Consider the following 19,925-nt stretch of genomic DNA (forward strand, 5'->3'; position numbering starts at 1 on the left):
CTCTCTTTTCCTCCTTATTGGTCCATTCTTTGCCAGCCATGCCTTGGTTTTGGTTCCACATTGTCAGGCTCTCCTTGAGGGTATGTTCACTGCCTTTCTCAGCACTGGTCAATGACTTGCACTTCTCTGGTTTCATTTTGCCTTTGCCCTTCCCCTTCATCTCGGCCTTCATGGCTGAGAATTCGAGACTTTGGTTCTTGCATTTGGGATCATGGCACCCAGCCTTCAAGGATGCATATGACGAACTCTGAGACTTAGTTTCCTCTTTTTCCCCAAGAAGAGCACAGACAAGACGCTTCAGCATGGCCTCCATGATATCAGCAGTGTTTTGTTTCCCATGGTTGAACAGATTCCTCCTGACAGTTGAGACAAAGTCTGAGTTGGCCATCAGGACTTCGGTGATATTATGTAGGTTCTTCACGCAGGAGTCAATCAAATCGGACACAATTTCCTTGGTGTGTTTTAACAGCACCCTCCTCACGACCACACAAGCTGGAATTGGCTTCCTAGAGCTATGAACTTTCAAGTTCTGCATGACAGAGACCATCGTGTCAGATGCCACTTGATTTGCATAAACCATGAACATTTTGCTGATCGAATCTGCAAATTCTTTGTTGTCTCTTTGGCACATCTGTTTGTCTCCACCTTTGCTCTTGGATAATTCACTATACAGAAAGGTTTTTTGGCCACCTTCCCTACACTCCTCCCCAGTGCCCTGCCTTTCTGCAGAGGTCACTTCCACAGCATCATGGGCCGTTTCAGAAGTGATCTTGCTCACAGCACTACGAGGGCTGTTTTTCCCTTTGTCCCCACTGGGTGGATAGATTGAATGATGAAGACATTTGCTTCCACCTTCCAACTTCTCCTTGATTTTCTTACGGGCCATCTGGATCACCAGAGGAGATAGTCGGTTGACATAGAAGGAAGGGTCATCCGTAGAACATTCTCCATCAGGGGAGATAACTGCCCTCTGATTGCTAGGAGATTTGGCTGGTGGAGTGAAAGGACTCTGGTTATTGTTGGTGTTTTTGGCCGCTGTCATTTCCAGATGTTGGCCTTGAGGTCCTTTGGCCACGTAATCCATTTTCAGTTGATTGGCATAGCCTCTGTAGCAGTTCCCAGTGGGCAGTTTGTGATATTTGCCCTCTGTGTCTCCTACTTGACGTCTACAGCTAGAGGATGAGGGGCTAAGTGCCTGTTGGAAACACAAGGCGTATTTCTGAAGATCACTGAGTAGACGATAGAGGACACTTATAGGATTAGAAGGAGCTTGTTTGAAAAGGCACACTGACCTCTCCATCTAAAAAAAGAAGACCTATCCATAAGGCTTTGGCTAGGCTACTTCTTTCCCCTATTGTATTTAGAAGATATATCTTCCAAGTTGCACAGATTAGGGATTTGGCCTTTAGTATTTGCATGGGCGCATAACACACAATTATATCCACTAATACACATTCAAGCACAAGTGGCAGCAACAAAAGCTCAGAGTAGATACATTTGTACACTTAACTATACACAAGTGTTATCAATATGTTTGTCAATTTCATCTGAGTATGTGTGCTTATTTCAATACATGTCAAAAATATGTCAGTGTCTCTGTCGTGTGTGTATATACACATCAATATATCAATTCATGAGTGGGAACATGTGTCAGTTTGTACTGTTAGTGTGTGAAAATGTGCCTGTGTGTATGTGTGTGCATATGTGTATGTCAATGCACAGTGTGTGATGTCACCGTGTGTAAGCATGTGTCATAATGTGCTGACATCATACCCATTGTATATGTCAACTGTAGAGGCCAGCATGTGCATGTTAGTATGTATATTTTGTACATATGTGTGAATGTAAAAATATGTGTGTGTATATCAGTGTGTCTCTGAATATGAAAATAAGCAAGTGTCAAGTTGAGAGAGCTGCATATGTGTTTATGATATAAATCCAATAGCATGTATCATGCAGCTATAAATGTATTTATATATGTTGAAACATACATTCAGGTATTAGCATACATACTCATCAATATATTAATATATAATTAATGTATAATATATTAATAAATATGTATGTTAAAAATGAGTATGTATAAATAGGTGATTGTATAATGACTGTGTATATCGATATATTAGGTATCAGTTTATGTTATATTTATATACTATGTCAATGATTGATGTATGTCAGTGTTGCATACACACTGGCATTTGAGTGTGTCTGTGAGTACATGAGTGGGGATGTCACTGCATTTGTGTCAATATGTGTATCAGTGTACACAAGCATGTGCGTTAGTTAATGTGTCACTTTGTTAAAGTTTGTATGTGTGTGTATCAACATGAGGTATATTTATAAGTGAGTATGCCTGTACCTGAGTCTGCATGGTCTGTTTTGATCAAGGCTTGTGTGTATCAATGTGAGTGTGTGTTTATGCATAGTGTGCTTGGATGTATATATAAATGTTTATGTGTATCACATGTGGGCACATTAGTGTGTCTGACTCTGTATAACTGTATATCTTTGCATATGTGTGTAAGTCATTGTTATGACTAGATCACTATACATAAGTTTGTTATTTCAATGCTTGTGTGTGTTTGTCAGTGTCACATGTAGCCAGGCATGTGTTTGGCCTGGCTACAAATTATTATAAATTATTTTATAAATTATTTTTTGTTAACGTATATACATGTATGTATCTATGTGTATGTCACTTTGTGTAAACGTATATGTGTATATCTATACTTGTGACTGTGTATGCCCATGTTTGGATATGTGTATACATATTGTGTACACATCTACTCAGCACTAAGTACCATTGCCCTCTTTGCTCCATTCATTGCTTCATCACCATGAATTCCTGGAAACGTGAGGTCATAATAAGGTCCACTTTTTGCAAAAGGGCTTCAGTTGCAATAAAGTAGACCTGCATTGTGTGTAGCAAGTATGGGCCCTTCTTTTAAAAACAAACACCAGAGATTGGTTCAAGATGGCAGAATAGAAGGACATGCTCTCAATCTCTCTTGCGAGAACACCAGAATCACAACTAACTGCTGAACAATCATCGACAGGAAGATGCTGGAACTCACCAAAAAAGACACCCCACATCCAAAGACAAAGGAGAAGCCACAATGAGATGGTAGGAGGGGCACAATCACAATAAAATCAAATCCCATAACTGCTGGGTGGGTGACTCAAACTGGAGAACACTTATACCACAGAAGTCCACCCACTGGAGTGAAGGTTCTGAGCCCCACATCAGCCTTCCGAACCTGCAGGTCCACAACGGGAGAAGGAATTCCTAGAGAATCAGACTTTGAAGCCTAGTGGGATGTGATTGCAGGACTTCGACAGGACTGGGGGAACAGAGACTCCACTCTTGGAGGACACACACAAAGTAGTGTGCGCATGGGAAGGAGCAGTGACCCCATGGGAGATTGAACCAGACCTACCTGCTAGTGTTGGAGGGTCTCCTGCAGAGGCGGGGGGTGGCTCTGGCTCACCGTGAGGACAAGAACACTGGCAGCAAAAGTTCTGGGAAGTACTCCTTGGCGAGAGCGCTCCCAGAGTCCGGCATTAGCCCCATCAAAGAGCCTGGGTAGGCTCCAGTGTTGGGTTGCCTCAGGCCAAACAACCAACAGGGAGGGAACCCAGCCCCACCCATCAGCATTCAAGCAGATTAGAGTTTTACTGAGCTCTGCCCACCAGAGCAACAGTCAGCTCTACCCACCACCAGTCCCTCCCATCAGGAAACTTGCACAAGCCTCTTAGATAGCCTCATCCACCAGAGGGCAGACAAGAAGCAAGAAGAACTACAATCCTGCAGCCTGTGGAACAAAAACCACATTCACAGAGAGACAAGATGAAAAGGCAGAGGGCTATGTACCAGATGGAGGAAGAAGATAAAACCCCAGAAAAACAAATAAATGAAGTGCAGATAGGCAACCTTCCAGAAAAAGAATTCAGAATAATGATAGTGAAGATGATCCAGGGCCTTGGAAAAAGAATGGAGGCAAAGATCGAGAAGATGCAACAAATGTCTAACAAACCTAGAAGAATTAAAGAACAAACAAACAGAGGTGAACAATACAATAAGTGAAATGAAAAATACACTAGAGGGAATCAATAGCAGAATAACTGAAGCAAAAGAACGGACAAGTGACCTGGAAGACAGAATGGTGGAATTCACTGCTGAGGAGCAGAATAAAGAAAAAAGAGTGAAAAGAAATGAAGACAGCCTAAGAGACCTCTGGGACAACATTAAACGCAACAACATTCACATTATAGGGGTCCCAGGAGGAAGAGAGAGAGAGAAAGGACACGAGAAAATATTTGAAGAGATTATAGTCGAAAACTTCCCTAACATGGGAAAGGAAATAGCCACCCAAGTCCAGGAAGCGCAGAGAGTCCCATACAGGATAAACCCAAGGAGAAACATACCAAGACACATAGTAATCAAATTAGCAAAAATTAAAGACAAAGAAAAATTGTTGAAAGAAGCAAGGGGAAAACGACAACATACAAGGGAACTCCCAGAAGGTTAACAGCTGATTTCTCAGCAGAAACTCCACAAGCCAGAAGGGAGTGGCATGATATACTTAAAGTGATGAAAGGGAAGAACCTACAAGCAAGATTACTCTACCCGGCAAGGATCTCATTCAGATTCGATGGAGAAATCAAAAGCTTTACAGACAAGCAAAAGCTGAGAGAGCTCAGCATCACCAAACCAGCTCTACAACAAATGCTAAAGGAACGTCTCTAAGTGGGAAACACAAGAGAAGAAAAGGACCTACAAAAACAAACCCAAAACAATTAAGAAAATGGTTGGAGGAACATACATATCGATAATTACCTTAAACGTGAATGGATTAAATGCTCCAACCAAAAGACACAGGCTTGCTGAATGGATACAAAAACAAAACCCATATATATGCTGTCTAAAAGAAACCCACCTCAGACCTAGGGAGACAAAAGGCCTGTATGCAGAAAACTATAAGACACTGATGAAATAAATTAAAGATGATGCCAACAGATGGAGAGATATACCATGTTCCTGGATTGGAAGAATCAATATTGTGAACATGACTATACTACGCAAAGCAATCTACAGATTCAATGCAATCCCTGTCAAATTACCAATGGCATTTTTTACAGAACTAGAACAAAAAATCTTAAAATTTGTATGGAGACACAAAAGACCCCAAATAGCCAAAGCAGTCTTGAGGGAAAAAAGCAGAGCTGCAGGAATCAGACTCCCTGGCTTCAGACTATACTACAAAGCTACAGTAATCAAGGCAACATGGTACTGGCACAAAAACAGAAATATAGATCAATGGAACAAGATAGAAAGCCCAGAGATAAGCCCACGCAACTATGGTCGACTAATCTATGACAAAGGAGGCAAGGATATACAATGGAGAAAAGACAGTCTCTTCAGTAAGTGGTGCTGGGAAAACTGGACAGCTACACTAGTAAAGAATGAAATTAGAACACTCCCTAACACAATACATAGAAATAAACTAAAAATGGATTACAGACCTAAATGTAAGACTGGACACTATAAAACTCTTAAAGGAAAACATAGGAAGAACACTCTTTGACATAAATCAGAGCAAGATCGTTTTTGATCCTCCTCCTAGAGTAATGGAACTAAAAACAAAAATAAACAAAAGAGACCTAATGAAACTTCAAAGCTTTTGCACAGCAAAGGAAGCCATAAACAAGATGAAAAGACAACCCTCAGAATGGGAGAAAATATTTGCAAATGAATCAATGGACAAAGGATTAATCTCCAAAGTATATAAACAGCTCATGCAGCTCAATGTTTAAAGAACAAACAGCCCAATCAAAAAATGGGCAGAAGACCTGAATAGATATTTCTCCAAAGAAGACATACAGATGGCCAAGAAGCACATGAAAAGTTGCTCAACATCACTAATTATTAGAGAAATGCAAATCAAAACTACAGTGAGGTATCACCTCAGACCAGTTAGAATGGGCATCATCAGAAAATCTACAAAGGATAAATGCTGGAGAGGTTGTGGAGAAAAGGGAACCCTCTTGCACTGTTGGTGGGAATATAAATTGATACAGCCACTATGGAGAACAGTATGGAGGTTCCTTAAAAAACTAAAAATAGAATTACCATATGACCCAGCAATCCCACTACTGGGCATATACCGAGAGAAAACCATAATTCAAAAAGACGCATGCACTCCAAAGTTCATTGCAGCACTATTTGCAATAGCCAGGTCATGGAAGCACCCTAAATGCCCATCAACAGACGAATGGATAAAGAAGATGTGGTACATATATACAATGGAATATTACTCAGCCATAAAAAGGAACAAAATTGGATCATTTGTAGAGACGTGGATGGGTCTAGAGACTGTAATACAGAGTGAAGTAAGTCAGAAAGAGAAAAACAAATATCGTGTATTAACACATGTATGTGGAACCTAGAAAAATGGTACAGATGAAGCGGTTTGCAGGGCAGAAAGTGAGACACAGATGTAGAGAACAAACATATGGACACCAACGGGGGAAAGTGGCAGGGGATGGGGGTGGTGGTGTGATGAATTAGGAGATTGGGATTGACCTGTATACACTGATGTGTATAAAATGGATGACTAATAAGAACCTGCTGTATAAAAAAATAAATAAAATAAAATAAGTTTCAAAAAAACAATAACAAACTCCCCCCCAAAAACCCCAAACACCAGGTATATCCTTTTATTAAGACCCCAAAATGGAGTTGCCCACCCCCAACTGAACCCAGGACTCTTTGGAGAATATTTTGTAACTGGTTTTCCCTTCCTCAGGAGCTACTCTCATCACTCCAAAGGCATCTGGGGTCAAAAATGATGTTTCTGGTTATAATATGAGCCTAGGGACACAACACGAAATATTTGACTCTTTGCACTGAAGCCAAATATCCTGTTCCAATATCAGCTACTCCAGGCTTCTAGGACTGTGAGAGTGACTTGTCATGTGCTCTAATGCCTACCCCAAACCAGCCTGCCAGGTGTAATTTGGGATATTTACACAAAAAACAAAAGGATTCCATATCTGACAGTGGTGTGCAAGTGTAATTGCGTTGAACTTTATGCTACCCAACAGCCTGGGTAATCTCTTAGACAACAGGGTAGGGCAACTACAGTTTTTGGTTGTTGTGGACTCGCTCTTCTTCATATCCTCTTTCTTCATTGTTGGACACTGGGCAATATGGGGCACACAAGTCCATTACAAGCCAGCAAAGAACATTGCAAAGGATCTTGCTTATAAGCCCATATCTTTGTTAAGATAAGCATAGCGAGATTTTTTGCTGTAGGTACCTGAAATTAGGAGAGGGCATTCTGAGCCTCTGTGATAGTGTCATTGTGAGCTACCTGAGCATTTAACTTACTGTGACTGTGAGCTTAGGCCTGTGTTCTCTAGAATATCATAATATTTATATTTTGGGCCTGTTTGACAATAGTTCTCTTACTAACTCTGAACCAGAGTCCTCTGATTCAGCACTGGGCTCTGGGAATGAGAAAGGGTAGACTCAGAGGCTAAGTCTATACCTTAGACGAGTCTTGCTTCTCAGTATCCTTGATCACAATAATTTCTTCTTCTTCCAAATTCTCCAGGTTTAAGTCACCTTCTGAATTGGAACCAGCAGCATCCTATGGAATTAAAGGGCAAGATTCTTGTGAAAAAGTTGCTTTTTGAGATTTCTCTAAGCTGACCCGCTAGGCTACTACTTCAAAGCATGAATGTCGCGTCTCCTATTATCCCCTTTCTTTCTGAAGGAAAGGTAGGCTTGTAAGGCTAGCTAGTCTTTGAAGAATGAGATAAAGCTCCCTCTACAAATTACTACTCCCTCCCACCCCACTGAAGGTATTCACAAAGCCATCAGTCTCAGGAACCATATTCCATTAAACATCAACCTTTTGGACAGGGTTTCCCCCCCGCCCTGCTTTTCTGACATGCTATCTTCCATGCTTTCATTCTTTTAGTCCTACAAGCGACTTAAGTGGCTTATAAAATGAGATTTGGTATCAAGAATGACAGTAAATTCCAAACCAGGGATCATGGGCTCATGAGAATGATGGCTTCCCACCTGAGTCCCCGTCACCTTTCCACCCTCTGCCACAACCTTTCCCTTTCCTCATGCTGAAACTGTTAACCCTTCTCAGCATCCTCCCACCCATTCCAACTCTGAGGGAAGCAGAGAGTACCCACCTTAGAATCTTTATCTTCTATGTTCAGGGTGGACACATCAACAAAGCATATCTGCATCAAATTAAGATGAATTTAGAAAAATTCTAGAGAAAAGGCCTTAATTTCTCTGGGAGATGATAGTAGCACCTACCTTATCGGGTTCTTGTGAGGATTGATTGAGATAGTGCGTGTAAAGCTTTTAGTAGAGCACCTAGACATAGTTAAGTACTCAATAAACAATAGACAAATGATTTTTATTAGGCAGACAGAATCTTTTTTAAATTTTTGAATTTTATTTTATTTATTTTTTTATACAGCAGGTTCTTATTAGTCATCAATTTTATACACATCAGTGTATACATGTCAATCCCTATCGCCCAATTCAGCACACCACCATCCCCACCCCCCCCCCGCGGCTTTCCCCGCTTTGTGTCCATACGTTTGTTCTCTACATCTGTGTCTCAACTTCTAGGCAGACAGAATCTTAATGTTACTCTATTTCCTAAATGAGAATACCTACCTGTGAGAGAAAGAGGCCCAAAATACAATATCCACATTTATTGAGAAAACTGAGAAGAGAGATGGCTTGCCCTACTGACACAGACTCAAAAGTGGAACTCCTATTAGAACTTGATTCCCCTGGCTCCCAGTTTGGAGCACTTTCTACTACACTAATGTTGCCAAAATGTGGTGTTTTTACTATTGATGACATAGAAGATTTTAAGTGGTACATGGATAAACATTTCTGTGTTTAATAGGTACTTTTTATTGTTATTCATTAGGAAAAATACATATTTTGCCCTCCTGAAGGAGTCCAGCTTTAGGGTAACTTACTGGTAGCTAGGCGACATTATTATGACTTCAGAGGTGTGAGATAATAGAGGCTGGTAACTAGGCAACCACCACCCCTGGCTCCCCTCAGGCTCCCCCACAAGCCTTCCCTCCTGAGCTCCTTCACATCACTCCTCATCTTGCCCCTCCCTTGAATTGTCCCTGTGTGATGTATGAGCGCATTGGTCCCCCACAGACCTTACTGAGCTTGATTCCTTGGAGAAGTCACAGTACCACTATCCATTAGTCTATCCTGGGCTCCAGGATATCTATACCCAAATGCCAAGCCTTTCTTTGTAGGAGTCATTTTGTATATTACCACTTTCTGGTCCTGATCTTGCTGTCCTGTTGGGCTGTAGAGATCTACCTTGCACATGCCCCTGTGGCTGTGTAACCAGTCAATATTATTATCAGACATCTGGAAAGAGAAAGAAAATAAATCTGAAAGTCTTATATATGACTTTTAGAAACTGAATCAGTTTGAATAAGAATCCCTGAAGGGGTTTCTGAAACCCGTCTCTGTTTCATATAGGTTTAGGCTGGGAACTGGTGGGGTAAGCCATGGGGGAAGGACACTCTGAAATGTTTGAACCTGATGATCAAGATCATTATCTTTTAGCTCAATCCATAGTCTTCTTTAATTTAGATTCCCCAAACCAGATATTTGGAACCATGGGAGTATCATATTGACTTGGGAAAATGCCAGTCAGGAAAAATGACAGGCTGGGAAGTAAATTTAAAAGGAGGTCTAGAGACTGTGGGGTTATTAACCTCATTAACTAAATCTCATCTGTATCCTCTTTTCTTTATCCACTCTTGGGTATCTTCAAAGAGTCAAGCTCACCTCATCCCCTTTAACTGAATTTTAGCTAAACCTAGTCTAAACCGAGTCTTTCTCATTACATTAAAGAAAGTGAAATTACTTACCACATAGGGCCACTAGAAAAGACTAAGGTCAATACCAGTAAAGTGAATAATTCTTTTTATTAAAACAACATATAGAAGAAGTTTCTGAATACTGGGAACACTCAGTCTAATAGCCATAAGTATAACTAAGAGACAAATGTCTGCGGGAAGACCAGACCCTGATCCCATAGGACAAAGTTTATTTGAAAGAGAGAATAATCTCTGCCAACTTCCTTCAACCCCCCTGCCACCTCCCACCCCAGCCTGGAACTAAAAGTAAAAAGGAAATGGCAGAAGCCACTGACTGATTTTCCCTATGTAAGACACATTTGGGAAGATACAGTTAAGAGCTCAGTAGAATTGTTTTGGTATCTGGGGTTGAATTTGATTTATCTTTAAAATTTAACAAGAGAGGGCTTCCCTGGTGGCGCAGTGGTTGAGAGTCCGCCTGCCGATGCAGGGGACACGGGTTCGTGCCCCGGTTCAGGAAGATCCCACATGCCGCGGAGCGGCTGGGTCCGTGAGCCATGGCCACTGAGCCTGCGCGTCCGGAGCCTGTGCCTGTGCTCCGCAACGGGAGAGGCCACAACAGTGAGAGGCCCGCGTACCGCAAAAAAAAAAAAAAAAAAAAAAATTTAACAAGAGAAACCTTTTGGGCCAAGTATTAGAGGGCAGTTAAATTCCTTTCCCTTCACTTCCTTCAAAAATTGGACCCCTTTAACCTCTAGCTTCCTCCCTCCCTCCCCCTTCTTTCCGCCTTCTCTCCCTCAGCCCTTCCTTCCTTCTCTCTCCCTCCCTCCCTCCCTCCATTCTCCCTCCCTCCCTCCATTCTCCCTCCCTCCACTCTCCCTCCCTCCCTCCACTCTCCCTCCCTCCCTCCATTCTCCCTCCCTCCCTCCATTCTCCCTCCCTCCCTCCTTCCCTCTCTCTCCCTCCCTTCCTCTCTCCCTCCCTCCCTCTGCCTCTCTCACTCTCAACATTTTAGTAACAACTATCCTCTGATGGCTAGCCTTTCACAGGATACTACTACATTTTGACACTTTACCGTTCCCCCTACCTCCCTCTATCTCATTTCCCCAGATCTTCTTGAACTCTCCCTTCAAAAATCTCTAGAAATCCCTGAAAAAGTTTTAGGAAGAGGTTTTCCACATCCTCAGAAGAGGGAGTTTCTTTTTTTCAAGAGCTAGAGATCACTAGCCTAGAGAAAAAGAGGGGGAGGCATAGAGGTCCCTCATGTGATTTGGATATAGCCTCAGTCTAAATCCTAAGAAAAACTGTAAAAAATAAAATTTATGAACTTATTACCTTGATAATGAAGTTATTTTAGACTTTGGCTGAAAATGTGCTACCTAGAAGGGAGATGTGCCCCTTGAGATGGAAGTGGGAAATGCCAAGTTCTTGGGCACCTGCTGCTGGCTGCCACCCCATCAGCTGTTGGATGAGACTGAAGGAGCCAGTCTCTCCTCGCTGCTTCTGACCCTGGCACATGATAACAGAATTTGTTGGGTCATAATGCCTGAAACTGTAGCAACCTTAGCAAAGTGGGGACAGGCTGGCAAACTCAGTAGCCCTTCTCATCAAAAGCACATCAGGCTGTCTGCTGTACATTTTTTTCTGTTCTGTCTAGAAGGGTACACATATTTCGTTTACATTTTGTCCAGCTCACAACTCCTTAAGACCTCCCTTCTCGTTACTCTTCAGGCTAGACTTCCAGAACAATCTAGTCATATTAGTTACCAGTGGAGGTCTGTATTTTTCATATACAGAATGACCACCAGCCTCTGTGAATAAAACAGTATTAAGTTTCACATCTTAGCTTATTTCTCTTTGGGTTTCCCTCTAGATATTTAGAGTTATGTGGCAAGAGATCTTAGGATTTATGTAGAAACAGAGAAATGTTAAAGTCCTTTCTGGGTATCCTGAATAAAAATATGAAAGTAGAAAGTTTGAGGCTGCCTTAGCAGCTTCTGTAGTTTCACCTCATCATCAAGACATCCCCTTGGCTAGTCAAAAAGAAGTCGGAAGATGCCCCTACCTTTGTAGTATCAGAGTAGGCTATTTCATAGGAACTTGGAATGATTTTTTCTTGTAAATTTGGATGCTGTGATGACCCTTCCAGTCTGACTCAAGATGTTGCTACTTTCCTCAACCCTCCAAGCTACCCTAAAGCCTTGACTGCCAGCTGGTACCAGAACTTCTACTTCATGACATCATTCTTTCTGTAGAGAACAGTGACAGCACAAACACAGGGGCTCTATCCTTAGGATTCTGGGTGTCTAAGTGGTCCAGCAAGCTTTAACCTTTATCATGAGACATAATTAGCCCTCCCAAAAGCCAATCCACTTAGGTCAGGGTCAGCCTTTCACAGACTCCTCAAGTCATGAAAGGATCTGAGCCCCACTTATTCTTTTACATTATGGTCAGTGCTAGATGGCTGGTTACAGTATTCCTTAAAGCATTATCCATTACACTTTGAGATGCCTTCAGTTTAGCCCCAGTTTGGAAATATTAGCCCATAACTAAATGCTCTCATTGTGCCCAAGTCTCATCTTGTTTTCTCCTTGTCCTTTCTTCACCTGCCTTCACGTTAACCTCGTGTGAATAACTGTATCTGAATTAAAAATCAGTTGAGATTACCACCTAAATCATAGAGTTTCATATCCTTGGTTCTACTTCCATTTCTTCTTTTATCTGTTACCCTAAAATTACATGTCTTAACCCTCCTGTACAATTTTGACCTTGTCAATTCATGGCATCAGAGACAAACAGAGCTGGACCTTTGTTAAAGGTGGCAAGACCTATTTTTTTTAGGCTATTGAAGTAAGGGAGAGACTTCAGATGAACAGAACTCAACTCCACTGAAACAAAAGGCTTTTTAAATGCTGGGGAGTGCTAAAGGAAAAGTACTGAGGGAAATTTTTGGGGTGGGAGGTTGATCAATGTGATCAGGGCATCTGTGTTTGCTAACTGGTACTAACTAACTGTGTTTGCTAACCTAACAAAGTTAGGTTCCTACCCTTTCATAGAGACTGAGAGATAGGGGCCCTATCTTTCTTGATGATTACGTTTCAAAGGGATGACTCCCAGGTCTCTGAGAAAGATTTTCCTGGGTTGTAGAAGATACATCTCAAAAGGACAGAGAAAGGATTTACAATCAGAAGTTTTCTAAAGTAAATGTTCTGAGAAAAGGGAGGTCAGGGGGTTATAGTCAGGTTTTGGCTGGAATAAACAGTAAATTCTTTTGGCACTTTTGAACTTTCTCAGGCAGGCATTTTAAAGAGGCTGGGGTCATCATCCTAGGGACATGGCCTTGAGGTGACAGAAATTATGCTGGTGTTTGTTCAAGTCTCTTAATGTAGGGAGTGGATGGAATTGTGTCGAAAGTTGTAGTTCTTATAAGGCCAAGGTTGAGGCCTAGTTGAGAAGGCAGCTCAGAGGAGCCTGACTATATCAAATCATCATGTTGTACACCTTAAATATATATAATTTCTATTTAAAAATAAGTTTGGGTCAAGGAGGGAGGCTTTGTCAGTGGTGATGAGTTAGAATACATAATACAGGACCTGCTTTTCCTATACCACCCATTTGTCAAGGGGAACTTTTGATGATTAAAGAAAAAGTTGGAGCTCCTGTGTCTGGCTCATGTCTGTGGAATAAGAAGCAAATAAAGAAAATGTTTATTTATTCTTCAATCACAAGAATGTATACTCCTAAGATAAAAACAAATAGACAACAACCACCAAAAAACCGAAAACCTCTGTCTCCCAGCCCGGAAGGGAACAACTGTGATCCTGGCCTGGAAAATGTCTTACCATATCCCCTAGCTGACAAAGAGAGAACTATTATGGATGATTAGAGGCCTGTCCCTTGGCACCCCAATCCTGTCATCTTGGAGGCTAACCAGGAGCAAACAAGAGCAGCATTTGAATTGGATGGGAAACCAATAATGAAATGTAAGGAGGTTTAGTCATAGGTTACCGTGTATCCACTGCCTCTTCTTTCTCCTGCTGAAGCTCTCAGACTGGCCTGTACTGACTAGAGATGGGGATAGACGGGGGAGAAGGGATATCCAAAGAGTTAAAAGAAGGAATATGGGGGCTTCCCTGGTGGCGCAGTGGTCAAAAATCCACCTGCCAATACAGGGGACACGGGTTCGAGCCCTGGTCTGGGAAGATCCCACATGCCACAGAGCAAGTAAGCCCGTGCGCCACAACTACTGAGCCTGCACTCTAGAGCCTGTGAGCCACAACTACTGAGCCCACGTGCCACGACTACTGAAGCCCGCACGCCTGGAGCCCGTGCTCCGCAACAAGGGAAGCCACCGTAATGAGAAGTCCGTGCACCACAGTGAAGAGTAGCCCCTGCTTGCTGCAACCAGAGAAAGCCCGTGTGCCGCAACGAAGACCCAATGCAGCCAAAAACAAACAAACAAACAGATAAATAAATAAATAAAAAGAAGGAATATGCTATGTTAGTGTGTGAGTATGTGTGAAGTAGTATGCACTTAGGTTAACCTTTAAGAGCCAAACACAGAGATGTTAAACACAGAAGCTTTGGTTATCTTTTTTTCCTCTAATCACCATCTGTTTTCTAACCTTGTTTATTCTACCCAAACATCTCTTCCACACAAACTTGTGAATAATTATACAAGTCAACACTTTAAATATGCTTTCAGTTTGCATTTGGTTTGAAAGAGCTATTAAGATAATAAAAATGGGACCTGTGTCTGTAATGTAATTATTATGAATAATGGCAAAATGAAATTTAAATGAGTTGAATGATCAGCCTACATGAAATCACTTTCTGCCTGTTAGTCCCACTAAGGATCTTCCAGACTCAGATTTAGCCTACCTAATTTAGTTTATGTGATGACACAGTGACCATTTGGAAAATGGGCCGTGATGCTAATGATTATCAGACATTATTTATTGTGGACCAATACAAATGGGAACTCCACTTCTTTTTCTCCTGAACTGTTTTCCAGCCATGAGAATACACAATGTCATTTAGAGTAGCTTCATGCAACCACACTAAAGTGAAAAATTAGATAGCTATTCTGAACATCTCGGCAATGGTGCTGCATAATTACTTCTGTCAAGTATTTATATTATGTCTGTACTGTGCATATCTGTCTGTCTTTTCCTATGTGATTGAAGCAGTGGAGGGAGAAAATAAAAGACTCTTTAAAAGCTATAAACATCCTCATTTTTTAAATTTCAGAGGGCAGCTGTTAAAGGAAAGCAGACTCAGATATGGTGGGATTTCCTCAGATATGGTAGGGACAAATTAGGCAGCTAAGCTCTGTTCTATTGCCTTGTAGAAAATGACTTACAGCTATTTTTGAGGGGTGGGCTTGGCTTGGCAGTGGCCATTTCTAGTCAGGCCCCTCCCTCTTATAATTGTGAAATTTCCCTCCTGTGATTTCCTAGAACATTTGTTTATCATCTGTATAATTTATCTAACATTGACTAGGTCTGGCCTCCTAGAGTTAATTAACTTTCCCTATTCCTGGATAACCTACATTGAAAGCCTGGAGGGCAGGTTTTCTGTCTCTTTCATTGTATCTGCCACACTACTGGGCACACAGGTGGGCTCAAGAAACAAATGATGGCTCTGGAATTTCAGGCAGGAAACAAGTCAGAAGCCACATAATCATGGAATCTGTAATAATGACAAAAACCTTGGTTAGCTATTTGAGGGGGAAGCCTTCTTCTTCGAGCAATAATTCTTACACTTCAGCGTGCATCAGAATCACCTGAAGGGCTTGTTAAAACAGCTGGGGAGCTCCCAGGATCAAGAGGGTAATGTACCTGAAAGGGACATGAAAGTTCTGCGTACACCTATCCCCACCCCATACTTTGCCCTGTACATCCCTTCTTTTTGGCTGTTCTGGAGTTATAAACCAGTAAATGTAAGTAAAGTGTTAAAAAAAACAAAAACTAAAAACAGATAGTTGGGACCCAACCCAGAGTTTCTAGTTCTGCAGATCTGGAATGGGGCCTGATAATTTGTTTGGTACTGTGTTTTGTATGCATTAACTCATTTAATTCTCACGCAATCTTCTGAAATGGGTACTATTTCGATTCTGATTTATGAATGGGTAGCTGGAGCCGAGAGGCCATTTGGTTGGTGGTCTGGCACTGGCCACTACCATCATCTTGGAGGTGGGTGTCTGTGTGTGTGAGCAGAGATTAGTAGGTCTTTTCTTTCTTCTCGGGTCCGAAGATGCAGAAGAGAAATTCCCTGAGAAGACAAGGATCGAGGGTATCTACTCTGATCTTTTGGCCCCATCTGGTGGCTTCAGGTCTGACTGAACCAAGTGCTGCTCCGTTATCTCCCCCTGCTGGTGAGAATGGTGGGGTCCAACCTCCGGCCTGGGAGATCGCTTTTCCTGAGGCTGTTTTTTCTGAAGGCGGTTATACTGAGGAGATTATTCTGAGGCCGTTAGTACCCACCCCCCCAACCCCCAGCTCCTCTTCCGTGTGTATTTGTTTTCTTTGTTTTGTTTTTTTTTCCGTTTCTGATTGGTGGGGAGCTCCTATCCAATGTATAGCATTATTCCAATCCCTCTGTGGCTTGTTAAAGGTACAACATATTTTTCTAGGTATTAAAAGAGCCTTTTACCTTATATATAAAAATATATAATTATATCCCGTGTCAGAGCTGGAGATGTTGCTGAGGGAACTTGGCTGTTAATCGGATATTTTTTTCCTGTCAAACCCACAAACTTGTCTCGAACATCTGACAAAAAATACTTAAATATTTAAATACTTCAATTATTAACTGATGACAGAGTTTTTACGCTTCCCTCCAGATTGTATCATTATCAGCGAGCGAATGTTTTAAACAAAGACCGTGGAGGAGAGGAAGGGGATCTGGGAGCACGAAGCCTCTCAGGTTCCCTCACAGCCCTTGTAGCGGGTCCCCACCTCCCCCAACAAGCACACTTAAGGATCATTAAAATAGGATGAAGACTACCCTAAAATAGGATAAAGACTACCCTAGTCTTCAGCTTTGCGGTGTAGTGTGGCCCCATGGGGCTATCAGGGTTAGACCTTCTGTGCCTGTCTCTTTCAAATCGAGATGGCAATGGGGGTAATGAGTTCCTGTGGCCACTAGGAGGTCGCAGCTGCTTGGAAAACGTGTTTGCACACAATACAGATATCACCCCCGTACACAAGCCCACTTTGCCAAGGCGTTCCTCAAATTCAAAGGGAAATTGGTGAGTCCTTCCTGCCATCCTAAAAACTGCATGTTTGTGTATATTATATTTATTGATATATTTCCTTAATGGCCCTATCATAAAGATGTGTATAGGTTCAAGGAAAGCAGTGACTGTCCAACTCTGTAGAGGACCTTACAGGGCCTCATGTACTTAGCCACTCAGTAATCACTTTTGGTGATGTCAGAGTGATTATGACAATAGTGATGGTGTTAAAATAATCACTCAGCATGTGTCCTCTGAAGTCCTTCTCAGTTTTATATTCACTTTGCTTTGGGGCTTATCACACTCTGCCTTGCGTTATAGTTATTTCTTTAGGAGCTTTTTCCAAATACAGAAATGCTTGAGGAGAATGACTGTTTTACTCATTTTCATTTACCCTGCAAGAAATAGTACTAGGTTGGTCTATATTAGTAAGTGCTTAAGGATATCTACGTAACTGAAAATTAGTGTGTACACCTGAAACTAATATAATGTTATATGTCAATTCTATCTCAGTAAGAAAAGAAAGACAATCATTGGTAATGGCTGTTCAAGAATTGCCATGCCCAGAACCATACAGAAGTTCCTGGCCACGGCCAAGAATACTGGATCATGTTGGTCCAAACTGCCTGGCTTATTTCAATACCTTCCTAACCGGTTCCACTGAGTTTTTCCCTTGCCACTCTTCAACAGAATATTTTTAGAAGAACAATATATTTTATTAGCTACTGTTATTTTTTATAACAGCTTTATTGAAATGTAATACAAATACCATGTAATTCACCTAACGTGTACAATTCAATGATTTTTAGTATACTCACAGAGTTGTGCAAACATCATCATAATAAATTTTAGAACATTTTCATCACCAAAAAAAAAAAGAAACCTCATACCCTTTACCTATCACACCTCAGCTCCCCCAACCCTATACCTCATCAGCCTTAGACAGCCACTATTCTACTTTCTGTTTCTATAGATTTGCCTATTTTGAACATTTAGTATGTGGAATCATACAATATGTGGTCTTTTGTAACTGCTTTCCTTCACTTAGCATAACTTTTCCCTGTAAAGAGTTGTGACAAGATGTGTGAAATGTTTTGTGAAGGAAGCTCATTAGAGACTCAGTCATGCAGGCACCCTCTGCCTATATAGCACATACCAAAAGTCCAGAGTCCCAGGAGGAAAGCTGGTGTTCATCAGAAACCATGTTGTTTGCACAAACAGTTAAAGTACAGTGAGCTATTCTTATCAGTTAGGGTGGTGGGAACCCTCCCCAAATTCAAGTTCCCAGATCCTAGCCAAGGGCCAAACTTGCCAGCAGGATTTTCAATTGATAGCATTCTCAGGCCTGCTATGTTAACTCTTTGCTATACAGATTTTGATAGGGATTGCATTGATTCTGTAGATCAATTTGAGGAGAATTGCCATCTTAACAATATTAAGTATTTCAACCAAAGAACATGGGATGTCTTTACATTTATTTAGGTCTTTAATTTCTCTCAGTGATGTTTTGTGGTTTTCAGTAGGCAAGTCTTTTTTTTTTTAAACATCTTTATTGGAGTATAATTGCTTTACAATGGTGTGTTAGTTTCTGCTTGATAACAAAGTGAATCAGTTATACATATACATATGTTCCCATATCTCTTCCCTCTTGCGTCTCCCTCCCTCCCACCCTCCCTATCCCACCCCTCTAGGTGGTCACAAAGCACCGAGCTGATCTCACTGTGCTATGCGGCTGCTTCCCACTAGCTATCGATTTTATATTTGGTAGTGTATATACGTCCATGCCACTCTCTCACTTCATCCCAGCTTACCCTTCCCCCTCCCCGTGTCCTCAAGTCCATTTTCTAGTAGGTTTGCGTCTTTATTCCCGTCCTGCTGCTAGGTTCTTTATAACCTTTTTTTTTTTTTTTTTAGATTCCATATATATATATGTGTTAGCATACGGTATTTGTTTTTCTCTTTCTGACTTACTTCACTCTGTATGACAGACTCTAGGTCCATCCACCTCACTACAAATATCTCAATTTCGTTTCTTTTTATGGCTGAGTAATATTCCATTGTATATATGTGCCACATCTTCTTAATCCATTCATCTGTCGATGGACACTTAGGTTGCTTCCATGTCCTGGCTATTGTAAATAGAGCTGCAATGAACATTGTGGTACCTGACTCTTTTTGAATTATGGTTTTCTCAGGGTATATGCCCAGTAGTGGGATTTCTGGGTCAAATTATAGTTCTCTTTTTAGTTTTTTAAGGAACCTCCATACTGTTCTCCATAGTGGCTGTATCAATTTACATTCCCACCAACAGTGCAAGAGGGTTCCCTTTTCTCCACACCCTCTTCAGCATTTATTGTTTCTAGATTTTTTGAAGATGGCCTTTCTGATGTGTGAGGTGATACCTCATTGTAGTTTTGATTTGCATTTCTCTAATGATTAGTGCTGTTGCGCATCCTTTCATGTGTTTGTTGGCATTGTTGGCAGTCTGTATATCTTCTCTGGAGAAATATCTATTTAGGTCTTCTGCCCATTTTTGGTTTGGGTTGGCTTCTTTTTGTTATTGAGCTGCATGAGCTGCTTGTAAATTTTGGAGATTAATCCTTTGTCAGTTGCTTCATTGGCAAATATTTTCTCCCATTCTGAGGGTTGTCTTTTCATCTTGTTTATGGTTTCCTTTGCAGTACAAAAGCTTTGAAGTTTCATTAGGTCCCATTTGTTAATTTTTGTTTTTATTTCCATTTCTCTAGGAGGTGGGTCAAAAAGGATCTTGCTGTGATTTATGTCATAGAGT

The 19,925-nt window shown here is 41.3% G+C and overlaps 1 protein-coding gene across 1 annotated transcript in view; it reads right to left on the reverse strand.

The window, feature by feature from the left end:
• AKAP4 (A-kinase anchoring protein 4) overlaps positions 1 to 11,980 on the reverse strand; it is a 13,532-nt gene extending 1,552 nt beyond the window's left edge. The window contains 5 exon segments of the mRNA XM_065900165.1: positions 6 to 1,300; positions 7,551 to 7,652; positions 8,212 to 8,262; positions 9,341 to 9,439; positions 11,963 to 11,980. Of these exon segments, the coding sequence (XP_065756237.1) occupies positions 6 to 1,300; positions 7,551 to 7,652; positions 8,212 to 8,262; positions 9,341 to 9,439 (1,547 nt within the window). The 5' untranslated portion in view covers positions 11,963 to 11,980.
• Positions 11,981 to 19,925: the final 7,945 nt, after the last annotated feature.

Source organism: Phocoena phocoena, chromosome X, assembly GCF_963924675.1.
Source record: "Phocoena phocoena chromosome X, mPhoPho1.1, whole genome shotgun sequence".
Taxonomy (NCBI): domain Eukaryota; kingdom Metazoa; phylum Chordata; class Mammalia; order Artiodactyla; family Phocoenidae; genus Phocoena; species Phocoena phocoena.